Below are 12,567 nucleotides of genomic sequence, written 5' to 3'. Positions count from 1 at the left end.
ATGTGGATAAACAGATATGTGTGATTGCTGTTTGTTTGTAATGAGATATTTTCATGCGATTTCTAAAAACTATGCTTAGCATGTAAGAAATTTAGGATATTAAAATGAAACCAAAGAATAATTTAAAAATATATTTATATATTTCCTTAAAATTTAATTCATAATATTACAATATATTATCTGTTAATTTAAGTATATCAAGTATATAAAACTACAATATCATCAATCTAGCACCTAAAGCGAAACTCACTATATCTATGTTCCAAAAATATACACGAGAAGATATGTGGCATATATTATCATGAAACATTTAATGCAATTAAAATTATATACTTAGGTAATTCGGTATATATCTATGTATTAAAATATGGCAATACATTTTGGCTGTTTGCAGAATGGGTAAGACCTAATTAGAAACTTGTGGACATTGACATCATCATATATTTCCATGTCATGATGTTAACGAAAGTTAGTGGACATAACTTAATATCTTTTAAATAGATCACAGCGTCTTAAAAGTACGTCTTATAATTAACTAAAAATAAACGATTAATATTAAATATTATTAAATGATACATGATTTATAGCGAATTATACTCGTATGTATCTATCATTGTTAAGGAAATGCTCCAGCAGGCGCCAGAAATATTTAAGCAAAATTCTAATTCGCAAAATTAAATATTCTCTTTCTCAACATGGCAGTGTTATTTCGATATCCGAAACTTGAATAGTATTTTACTACTTGTATCGAAATTCAAACAAATTCCATCGAGATTTCCACTTTTAACTGATGGCAACATTATTTTGTAACAGAGTAAGACATTTATTTTTTATTTTTAACAATAATCCATTTGAAAAATTCCTTAGAATTACTTAATTGCAACTCGTCAAAGACGTATACGATGTAGATAAGTAGACAGTAGATTAATTTTAAATAAATTAAAACCTTTTAAATACAAACTAAAACTAATTTCACTAGTAGTTGGAATCCTGGAGAATTATATGACGCTATCAATTTTATTCAGTAGGTATTCACACACTGGAAAGACCTAAAAAATATACAAGCACACATATTATATTTTTATTATTGTACTTTTAGCTCCGTTTAAAGGGACTACTTTGTGAAATTAAATCTTCCAATGAAGCGACTCACATAACTATGACAGAGCTTCACCCACAGATTCGTTTAATCTATACTTATAATAAATCTGTAGAGAGGTCAATTCTGTACATGAAATATATTTTCAAAATAACTATCAGGGGGTGATTAGTGGTCGATACTGATGCCAAAAATGCAATCAGTAAAATTTTTGTCTGTCTGTCTGTCTCTATGTTCTTTATAGAAACAAAAACTAATCGACGGATTTTAACGAAACTTGGTACAATTATTCTTTATACTCATGGGCAGGTTATAGTATACTTTTCATCACGCTATGACTAATAGCAGCAGAGCAGTGAAGGGAAATGTTGAGAAAATGGGAGAAGATACTCCATTTTTTAAGCTTCCGTCGCCGTCGCGTGGTAGGGTCACGCGGACGAAGTCGCGGGTGTCCGCTAGTCACTAATAAATACTTAAATAAATAAATGCATACACTGATATTAAACATTTTTATGACGAAAGCTACTTCCAAAAACACTGTTACAAACACGTTTCTACAGTATACTTTATACAAAAATGTTTTATTTTTATATTAATTTATAAATTTCTACTTATATAAAAAATAAAATATTGATATCTACATAGTACATAATAAAGTTCATTAAAGTTGGTTAAGCAGAATCAAACTACCATAATCTAACATTGCTATGTAACGCACACCTAGTAAGCCATGTCTGAGGTCCTTTAGGACAGTAAAAAGATTTTTTTTTTAAATTAAGAATATTGGTCATATTTTTCTTAATATGACCAATATTCCCATTAACATCCAATTAGTTAGAGAAACTAAACAACAATAGTGCAGTGGGATCGAACCCAGAACCTATCAGTCCGGCCCCATTGCAAGCTTTAGTATTTGACACAAAGTAAAACATGTCATCATCTCATTTCCTTTTCCTAATTCCCTTAAGTTCATTCCTTCATCTGCTTTAACGCACCTAGTTCACACACTCCGACCATCTCTTTTTTGGGCTTAATCTTATTAAAATAAATCTTATTGAAGGGGTATATCCACTTGTAATTTTATCATTTTTCTGATGACTTTTATTCCTCAACTTTTCTGTCGCTGGCAACACTTTCAGACTTTCTTCCTCATAAGTGTATGTATTTAAATTATTAATACACCACCATGTTTTTCACTCTCTCTTTCTGCGTGCGCATCCATAGAACGCATCTATGCGTACAATCCATAGATGCCACAATGCACTGCTTACCCTGTGTCTCATTATGAGCTTGGACAGGAAATTTTCCATTTCATTTACCTAATATATACCTAATCAAGTCGAATTTATTAATGCAAGTCACTGCCATAAATGCCTTAAGCGTATCTAACTAGTTGTGCATCGTAAATCTGATTTTGACATAAAAATATTGTTATTATATGATAAAAATGCATTAAGTTATTGTAGAACTTAAGTAAGTATTTTAAACCAGCTATGTAATTTAAAAATACATAACCTAAAAATGTACATCGATAAAATTATTAAAATTCATCGATATTGTGATTTATCTGCATGGATAAATTATAAATATTCGACAAACATGCCAGTTGTAATAAAATTATTAAAAAAAAAAAATGCTTAATTTGTACAAAAATAACATACAATTGTATTTTACAGGTAAATTGACAATAAACTTAATGTTGTTAATGTATCCAAAATCGATAGATTATTTTTTTATCTGCTCAATTATTTGTATTAGCAAATTTTCCGCGTTTATAAACCGATTGAGTAGTCTTTTTTTTAAAGAATAGTTGCCTTTTTTTAGATATTACCAACCCCATTTCCCTCCAATTAGTCGGAAAGACGTTATAGGTGGGTATGACAATAGTCCAGTTAGCGGAGGGACGCTTAAATTTACTTATATAATTAGGTTAAAGGAACCCACTTGAAACAATAAAAATGAAAACTGCCACAGCCTTATTTATAAATATGGATTAGGGTTTAAACCTCAAGGTATTAAGTGTCGCACAATTTTTAATATAAATGTGTTTTTCTTTCTTTCAGAGTAAAATGAACCTTATACAGTAGTGATAAGGTCCAGTTTACTTTGAAGGAAATTGAGATTTAAAAGTCAATCTATGTTTATGAATATGAAGGACATGTACGCAGCGAGATTTATTCGGTATACATACAACAATTTTAATTAAGCGTCTAAGATTTTTGTCCTTTTTATGGCGTATAGACAGACAGACTGACCAGAATGAAAATAAAAAAACTTCATCATGTTGCGGATATAAAAGAAATTAATTTCTTCTACTACCAAACTAATAGTCCAGGATCTGGGGAACATTTTTACAATTGATTTTCAAGTTAAGTTAATTTTCCGTGAGTAGCTTCATCTTGATGAGACGCTCAACTTTTTTATTCACAAATTCTTGATTCTGGTAGCTAACTGGGTCACCAGGTAATAAAAATTACCTCGATAGCAATCAATTGTAAAAAATATTCCACGGATCCTATGCTATAAGCACATGTTGCTAAAAAGCAGTTGTGACGCCCCCAATTCTGGTTTGTATTTGTTACTGTTAGACTATTATGTCAATATTGCTACCTCTAATATTGGCAACAAATTTGTACCACATCTGATTCTATAACAAAAATATATTCAGTACATATTCGAGATTTTTGGCGACAAACGAATATTTAATATAATTTACACTACAACATTTATAGTGATTTGTTGTTATATTTGTTGATCGGTGTTTGATGTGTTTGAACGTACCTTAAATTACATATCAATAAATTCATAAAATCACAAAAGTCATTTTGATTTTACATTATGACACTTTCGCTTTGTCACTTTCGCACTTTTCACTTAAACTATCGTCAGTCTTTTTGATGCCGTTCTGGCAGCTGCCGTTTGTATGGGCTATGGATTTTGCGGTAGATTTTTTGGGCATCTCGTGTATTCTCTCTATGAGAGCTAGGAGTATACTGCCGGGTACCCTTTGGTGTTCTTCTACTAAGTTTTCGATTGCATCCGCCACCTGTAAGCATAAAAGAGCTGTTTTAGGCAAATGGTCAATTATTCTCACGTTTCTGTAGCACGATTATAATTGATCGTGTGTTGGTCACTACGCACATGACTTGTATAGTATGCCGCGTGGGTACTGCCGTTTGAATTTTCAGAAACGTGAGAATAATTGACTGTCAATGGCGACCTAAAACAGTGTTTGTTACTATCAAATTATTGATATAACTCGTATAAAATTATATAAAGTTGAAAATTAATCTAACAAAGAAACGTGACAGCCCAATAGACAGGACCTCTGCCGTCGATTCGGGTGAAGGTTCGAATCCGGTCCGGGGCATGCACCTCCCAACTTTTCAGTTGTCTGCATTTTAAGAAATTAAATATCATGTGTCTCAATCGGTGAAGGAAAAACATCGTGAGGAAACCTGCATATCTGAGAATTTTCTTAATTACCTACGTGTGTGAAGTTTGCCAATCCGCATTGGGCCAGCGTGGTGGATTAAGGCTTAACCTCTTTCATTCTGAGAGGATACTCATGCTCAGCAGTGAGCCGAATATGGGATGTTAATGATGAGTAGGTATGGCAAGCTGAATTGTAATTAAGTTATGCAGAGTTGGTTAAACCCCCCCCCCCACACTAGGTAGACCAAAGACATCAAGCGGGTTGCAGGGAGCCGCTGGAATATTGCTTCAGGGATGTTGTGTTTGGAAACCTTACAAGAGGCCTATGTTCAGTAGTTGTCCATCGACTGATGATGATATTTAGAGTTCAAAGAGTTTTCTTCGCACCTTTAGAATTATTGAGACACAAACAGACATATTGTACAGTGTTTACCTTCTTCTGCAACAGCTCGGGCGTCAGCGCGGGGTCGTACGGTATGGCGGGCCCCAGGTGCGTGACGAGCTTGACGGGGAAGCCCCCGTACACCGGCGCGAGCGGCACGCGCGTGGCGGCGTAGATGCGCAGACATATTGTACAGTATTACCTTCTTCTGCAACAGCTCGGGCGTCAGCGCGGGGTCGTACGGTATGGCGGGCCCCAGGTGCGTGACGAGCTTGACGGGGAAGCCCCCGTACACGGGCGCGAGCGGCACGCGCGTGGCGGCGTAGATGCGCAGACATATGCCGCGCAACCAGCCCACCGTGCGGAATGCTTCGCGAACGTTCTGCGTGAACATCGGCACTATGGGCTGTTGGACACAAAAAATAGAACAATTATACCATATAATCGTGTTTTCTAAATAAATAGGGATGATGACAGTTTTTTAAATTGTATATAAATTAATAGTATGCTAATAGTATAGTTTTGTAAAAGGAACAGGGTATCTGCGATCATTACTTTCGGAGCTACAGGGATTTAAAAAGTCAGATTTCCGGCGCTGCCGCGGATCCCTGAAAAACGCCCCATACAACAAAATTGCACGAACTAATGACGTAGGTAATGTAGTGATCGTTAGATTTGTATGGCCGTTTAAACAAAATTACTAATATCTTTGTTATTTCTGCGTTTATGTTTATAGTTCACATATTAAAAAGTGTCACATTTAATGTAAGGAAGCTAAAACTGTATGAATTTTCATCTAATTACAATAAAAGATTTTTAATAGATTTTGAAATGTTATAATCCTATTTATTTCGCAAATATCCAGACAATCTTTGCTTTTTATATATTACTTAGTTGACTATGACCTTATTTACCCGAATGTATCATAAAAATCAATATATTCTAACCTAGTCATCATCCCCATTCTGAAATATATCCTGAAATATTTCCTTTCTGACTGTTGACTCACCACTTTAGCTTCCAAAGCGACTTTGGCGAACCCAATCCTGGACTTCCAGTTGAGCCTGTAGTAGTGGTCTCCGAACTGCGCCTCGTACACGCCTCCGGGGGAGATGGCCAGCGGGTTGCCCGCTCGGAGCACCCCGGCGCACGTCTGCACCGTGCCCGGGATCACGCACAACCCTTCCAGGAGCGCCGCCCACCCTGCAGTAATATTATATTTTAATGACATACAAGCCATGACTTCCAAAATTCAAAATTCATTTATTTCAAGTAGGCTCAGTTTACAAGCACTTTTGATACGTCAGTTGACTATTTGTAAAGATTTTATCACCGACCGGTTCGGAAGGCAGGTTCTGCTGAGAAGAAACCGGCAAGAACCTCAACAGTTGCTCTTTTAAAAAAAAATCCATGTAAGTTTGTCTACTTAACGCTTTCTCATTTTATCCCATAGCTACGAATAAGCGATATACAGGCATAACTATGCCATCCAAACCCCGCAGTGAATTCTTTGGATGAGCCCCAGACAAATCGTCACATTTTAATTTTAGGTTGCTTCTGGGTTCACAACTGGCCATATTTGAGCCATAGTCGTGGCATTTTTTTAGCATTGCCAACCAACAGTTATGCCACTAGTGTGCATCTTTACGGCAGCTGCTACATCGATTTATCTACGCACGAGAAGTTTTCGAAGAGAACTTTCTAACGCTTGTAGTGCCTGTGCGTTATTCTAAGCGAGAATAACTTCTTTTTTCTGCGCATTTTAGAAAAGGGGTCTCTAACCCAAAATAATTTATGGAGCCTTCGTCCCAGTGGTGCCACTCACCGGGTATCTTGAAGAGGAACCGGTCCGCCACCGTGTGTATCAGCCGCCGCTTGAAGAGCAGCATGCGCGCCGTGAAGTAGTACATGTCAATGGGCAGCGCGCCGTGGTAGTAGATCAGCAGGAACGGCCCGTCCGGTATGTTCTCGAAGCCTCGTATGTCGTAGCCTGCCCGACAATGTTAAAATGAGAAATACTAGCTTGTCGGAATTGTCAGTTACAATCAGCTGTTTATGTTTGTTAGATAGGTAAGCTTCTATTTGCACCTGCGCTTTTCATGGTACATAATAATTACTGGAACAAAACTTGGCTCACTTGTAACAAAGAAATCCACCCGCTATACATAGAAACATTTCAAACATCAGGCCACACTAGGGACGCATCTTGGAATAGGTACGCTGTCTCGCACCCTCAAGAGTGGATTAGCTCTTGTGCCCGTCATACTGGCAACCATATTTTGACAGTATTTTGTGGGAGATAACAAAGACACCGCAGACGTAGGCAAACTACATAAAATTGAACATTTTTTATACGTGCTCGTCTGCTGAACACCAAAGATACGGTGAAACACAAACGTCTGCCTAGAAAGTGCCTATTTGCGTGCGAATGAGGAATCAAACTAATCAGTACGAGTTCGAGGGATATTGTACACTTATCAGTGCAGATATCTGCGATGGCTAGCAGTCATTTTATATATCAACATCATCATATCAGCCGTTGGAAGTTCACTGCAGGTCACAGGCCTGGTATTGGTACTTCCAAACATATTTTTACGGTCCATCACAAAGTTTTGCCCAGTACTGACCATGGACAGGGCCAGCCCGTCCATACGGCGAACGGATCAGTCGCTCCAGGCGCCAAATTCTAGAGGGCGCCTAAATGGCAAAGAAAAATAAAAGAAAATCCTTTTTTTCGATTGTCTAAATTTTAAGCGAAGTGATTAACGAGGCGCACGCGAGTAGAGTGCGCGGGTGCCATCGCTTCGCCATCCGGTGTCCGGGAGTATATGATTATAGAAGTTATCGATATTCATTTACTTCTAAAATCCCAGTCGTCTGATTTTCAATTGATCACTCCAGAGTATGGTTGAGGTCTTTGTTAAGAACAAACAGGAGAGGCGCCATAATTGGATCTCGCTCCATTCTAAAATTTACTTCGGGCCGGCGCTGACCACGGACATGCGGGTTGGTCAGCGCAGAGCTAGATTTCTCGCGCCGGTGTCGATGCTACCTGACACCTGCCTTAGGCATTTCATAATCTAGCCATTTTATATGTAGAGTGGTGAAATATAAACATTACATTACCGTGCCACAGCCAGCCGTGTGCGTCCCACAGCGCGCACACAGCGAGCCGCGCTGCGTGTCTCCAGTCACTGTGCACGCCATCTACTATCCGTAACCTGAAACAATTCATCAATTTAACACTAACAATAATTACAAGGAATCGCAGTCCACTCAGAGGCACTGAACAAGCACACTCGACTAAACCAAGATGCCTCAGAAAGGGGCTGGAAGATATCACCGGGGGAGCAACTTCCCCAAATCTTAGATACTCAGGAAAGCTTCGAGGGACGTTCCCCCGTCCGACTCGCTCAGGATGAGATAACCTCGTCGTTGTCAACTCATATTTGGCTAACTGCTGAGCTCGAGTCTCCTCTCAGAATGAGAGAGGTTAGGCCAAATCCACCACGCTGGCCCAATGCGGATTGGCACACTTCACACAGAGGTCATAGCCACTGGGCTATCACGGCTCAATGAAAACCAATACGGATACGGTAAATGTCCCTGCACTTATATCATTGATAACATTTGCAAAACAACTAATTGTAATTTTCCGTAAACATAACTTTATCAATAATATATCAAAGACAAATCTAATAAGCAACAGTAATAGAAAACATTATAATAACGACATATCACAGAATACTAACAACTTGTTTAAAAGTTCCATATTTCTTAAATATACGCACACAAAATATAAGACACCTCGCGTCACATTAGGGTGCCCAAATCAGTAATAACAAATATTGCCAATTTAAGTACTGTTAAGTTGCCTCTAAGGATATCCTATTGCCGTATTGGTACGTAAGGTTACGACATAGCCATTGTCATTGAGGTAGAAAATATATTTTTTTCAATATTCTATAATCACAACCTATTAATAAACTACTAAGTGAATGCTAAAAAAACCTTGTTTGTTATGTCTAAATGTTATACCTACTCGGTTACAGAAAAAAGTTATCAAACCCACCGCTCCAGACTGATCCGGATCAATTAATTAATTTATACATTTTTTTACATTTTAATTGGACTGTAAATTATATTTCTTAATAATGTCATTAAGATTATTCATGCAGTGAGAACATGATTCATTACGATGTTTTAGGGTTCCGCACATCAATAAACGGAACACTTGTATGATCACTTTGTCTTTGCGTGACTGTTTCTCACAAACCCCGCTAGAGCCATGCATTTTAACAAAAGTAGCATTTATATTGCTCAGTAACCTCCTCTATCTCCTGTTAAAATCCGTTCAGCCGTCCGAGAGATTAGCCCAGACAAACAGACAGACAAACAAAAATTTTAAAAACGTTTGGTTATTGTTTTAGTATACTGTTTAAATAGCTATAAACACTTGATACAATACAGTTACATATTAAAGGGGCAAAGTTTGTGGTATTGCAGGGGTAATCTCTGGATTTACTGTATTGATTTTGAAAATTCCTTTACCACTTGAAAGTCATGTTATTGGTGTGTGTGGCTATATTTAATCCCCATATTCTTATGGTAATAAAAACTACGCTGGTGGCGTCGGCTATTTTAATATGTATTGATAGTTTTAGATTTACGACAATGAATTATTTGTACGGAACCCTCAGTGGGCGAGTCGGATTCCGCACTTATCTGGTTTTTATTAATATAATTCTTTAATTTCATCATTAAATCTCTATACTCATCAAACAACTTTAATAGGACGTTGCCTACAATATCTAAGGACACTGAAGCGTGTTTTCTTCGGCGCTTTTGATAAGATTTTTAATTAGCGCTATAATGATTATGTTATATCATTATCAAAGAATTGTTTTTGCTAATCCTAGAAATATTCGTTTTAATTGGGTATATTGGTGTTACACATAAGAAATGTATAACCGGGAAAGGAAGCTTTTTGTAGACTAATAAAATATTATAGACCGAGTGCCTACTGCCTGCAATAGTCAGACATATTTATTACTAGCCGACGCCCGCGACTTCGTTCGCGTGAATCTCGATGTAAACTTTCAACTACCCCTATCCTACCCCTACCCCTACCCTACTATCCTACTCCTACCTACCCCTACCCTACTTTTCTGGTTGATTTTTTACACCTTGTGTCCGAAAAAAACAAATATCTTACGGAACCCTATTTTTTTCCAAAATGAAATTTAGCCTATGTTATTTGTGGATAATTTAGCTTTCGAATGGTGAAAAAATTTTTAAAATCGGTCCAGTAGTTTTTGAGCCTATTCATTACAATCAAACAAACAAACATACAAACAAAGTTTTCCTCTTTATAATATTAGTATAGATTTACCTAAGATATAAGTAGGGTAGCCAGGTCGCCGAAATTAAAAGCCGGACAATCCAGTCAGTTTTGCCTAGCATTTGGGTAAAAAGGCCAGCCAGATTATTGAGGATTTTGTGTACTTCATTGTTAATAGGTACGGCAATTTTTTTTCATGTAAAAGCAAGCAAAGCAAATGTTCAAGCATTCATGATTATTACCGTAAATTTAGTTCCCACACACTTGTCGTTCGCTCGTTTGCTAAAGCCTAACAAAAGCCGGACAAGCCCGACACCGTTTATTCTGACCGGACACGGAATAGAAAAACCTAACTATGTCCGGCTTTATCCGGACACCTGGCAACACTAGGTATGAGCGTAGGCTGACATCAACCTTCCTAAAATAAGACATGTCTGGCTATTATCTATTCTAATTTAAAGCTGAAGAGTTTTTTTGTTTGTTTGTTTGAACGCGCTAATCTCAGGAACTACTGGTCTGATTTGAAAAATTCTTTTAGTGTTAGATAGCCCATTTATCGAGGAAGGCTATAGGCTATATATTATCCCCGTATTCCTACGGGAACGGGAACCACGCGGCTGAAACCGCGCGGCTTAAGTTAGTGACCAATATTTCTTTTCCACTCCAAGTAGTAGTAAAGACTGTGCAGTGGGTGCGACCACCTAGTTGGGTGCGACCGCTTTATCTATGTTCAGTTGGTGCTACAATAGTCCACCCGGGCTATAGGGCGGGGGTCCTACTATAGACTTCTTTGACCCTTTCTTTCTTTGGGGGTCCAACTATACTCTAGCGCAGTTGGCAATGACTGTACTCCGTGTCCACGTGTTCCTGTACCAGCTCTGTACCTGTAGAGCCTGTAGAGATGGAATATGATGCTGCTGGCGTAGATGAGCACGATGATGACGGCGGGCAGCAGGAACGTGACCATCACCGGCGTCAGGAACCACGTCAGCCACAGGCTGTACTCCGTGTCCACGTATTCAACTGTAACAAATGCTAAGATTTTAATACGTCACTATTTAAAAAAAAAAATCTGGCAATGGACGCAGCAATGGATGTAAGAGTCGACGAACTCCCAAAGTACTGGAACGGTAAACACCGGAAAGCGTAGTATTGGTCGACCCCCCACTAGATGGACCGACGTTGTTGAGCGGGTTGTAAGAAGCCTCTGGATGCAGGCAACTCAAAACCGTGTTATTTGGAAGTCTTTCAAAGAAGTCTATATTCAGCAGTGGACATCAATCGGCTGATAATGATTAACTCTTAGTCTGACTAAACTAATAATAGAAAAAATTTTAATAAAAAAAATTCAACCGACTTCCAATTCAAAAAAATAACTTTAACTAAAAAGCAAAAAATAACATCCTACCTATGTGCTACCTTCTGATCAGTTTGAAGGCGGTGCCAAGCCAGTGATGTTTTAATTAAATACGTTTGAACTACAAAATTTCTGTGGTTGTTCCAGAAACAGCTTTAATTAAAACACGACACTGGCTTGGCACCGCCTTCAAACTGATCAGAAGGTAGCACATAGGTAGGATGTTATTTTTTGCTTTTTAGTTAAAGTTATTTTTTGAATTGGAAGTCGGTTGAATTTTTTTTATTAAAATTTTTATTTTTTTATTTTTAGTGTTAGCATACCCACTGCGTGTGTACAGTCACAACCTATGTAAGTGGAAAGTTCTTATCAATACAAAATTATCAACTCCAAACACAAGGTAGCTACTGTGAGCCGTCGAGGAGTTCTCTTCACTGTGCTTCGTCTGCATCACCAGACCCTTAATACAGTCGCAATCCATCTAGGTGGAAAGTTCTCATCAATACAAATTTATCAAGTCCAAACACAAGGTAGCTACTGTGAACCGTCGAGGAGTTCTCTTCACTGTCCCTCGTCTTCATCACCAGACCCTTAATACAGTCACAATCCTTCTAGGTGGAAAGTTCCCATCAATACAAATTTATCAAGTCCAAACACACGGTAGCTACTGTGAACCGTCGAGGAGTTCTCTTCACTGTCCCTCGTCTTCATCATCAGACCCTTAGTACAGTCACATTCCATCTAGGTGGTAAGTTCTCATCAATACAAATTTATCAAGTCCAAACACAAGGTAGCTACTGTGAACCGTCGAGGAGTTCTCTTCACTGTCCCTTGTCTTCATCACCAGACCCTTAATACAGTCACAACCCATATAGGTGGAAAGTACTCATCAATACAAATTAATCAAGCCCAAACAAAAGGTGACTGCTGTAAATCCTTGAGGAGTTCCATCG

The 12,567-nt window shown here is 38.0% G+C and overlaps 1 protein-coding gene across 3 annotated transcripts in view; it reads right to left on the bottom strand.

Moving 5' to 3' along the window:
• Window positions 1–118: 118 nt before the first annotated feature.
• Window positions 119–12,567, bottom strand: part of LOC112055476 (transmembrane protein 68) — a 32,567-nt gene continuing 20,118 nt past the window's right edge. For 2 of the 3 annotated variants that reach the window (XM_052885776.1, XM_052885772.1), the window contains exons 2-7: window positions 11,142–11,280; window positions 8,043–8,137; window positions 6,742–6,906; window positions 5,926–6,119; window positions 4,968–5,322; window positions 119–4,145 (exon numbers count right to left, since the gene is read on the bottom strand). In XM_052885776.1, coding sequence (XP_052741736.1) covers window positions 3,985–4,145; window positions 4,968–5,322; window positions 5,926–6,119; window positions 6,742–6,906; window positions 8,043–8,137; window positions 11,142–11,280 — 1,109 coding nt within the window. In that variant the 3' untranslated portion in view covers window positions 119–3,984. The remainder of the gene's footprint in view (window positions 4,146–4,967; window positions 5,323–5,925; window positions 6,120–6,741; window positions 6,907–8,042; window positions 8,138–11,141; window positions 11,281–12,567) is intronic. The other variant, XM_052885777.1, reaches the window with a different exon arrangement.

The sequence above is a fragment of the Bicyclus anynana genome, chromosome 2 (assembly GCF_947172395.1).
Source record: "Bicyclus anynana chromosome 2, ilBicAnyn1.1, whole genome shotgun sequence".
NCBI lineage: Eukaryota > Metazoa > Arthropoda > Insecta > Lepidoptera > Nymphalidae > Bicyclus > Bicyclus anynana.
The sequence above is the reverse complement of the archived record's forward strand: the minus strand, read 5'-3'. Positions and strand labels throughout refer to the sequence as shown.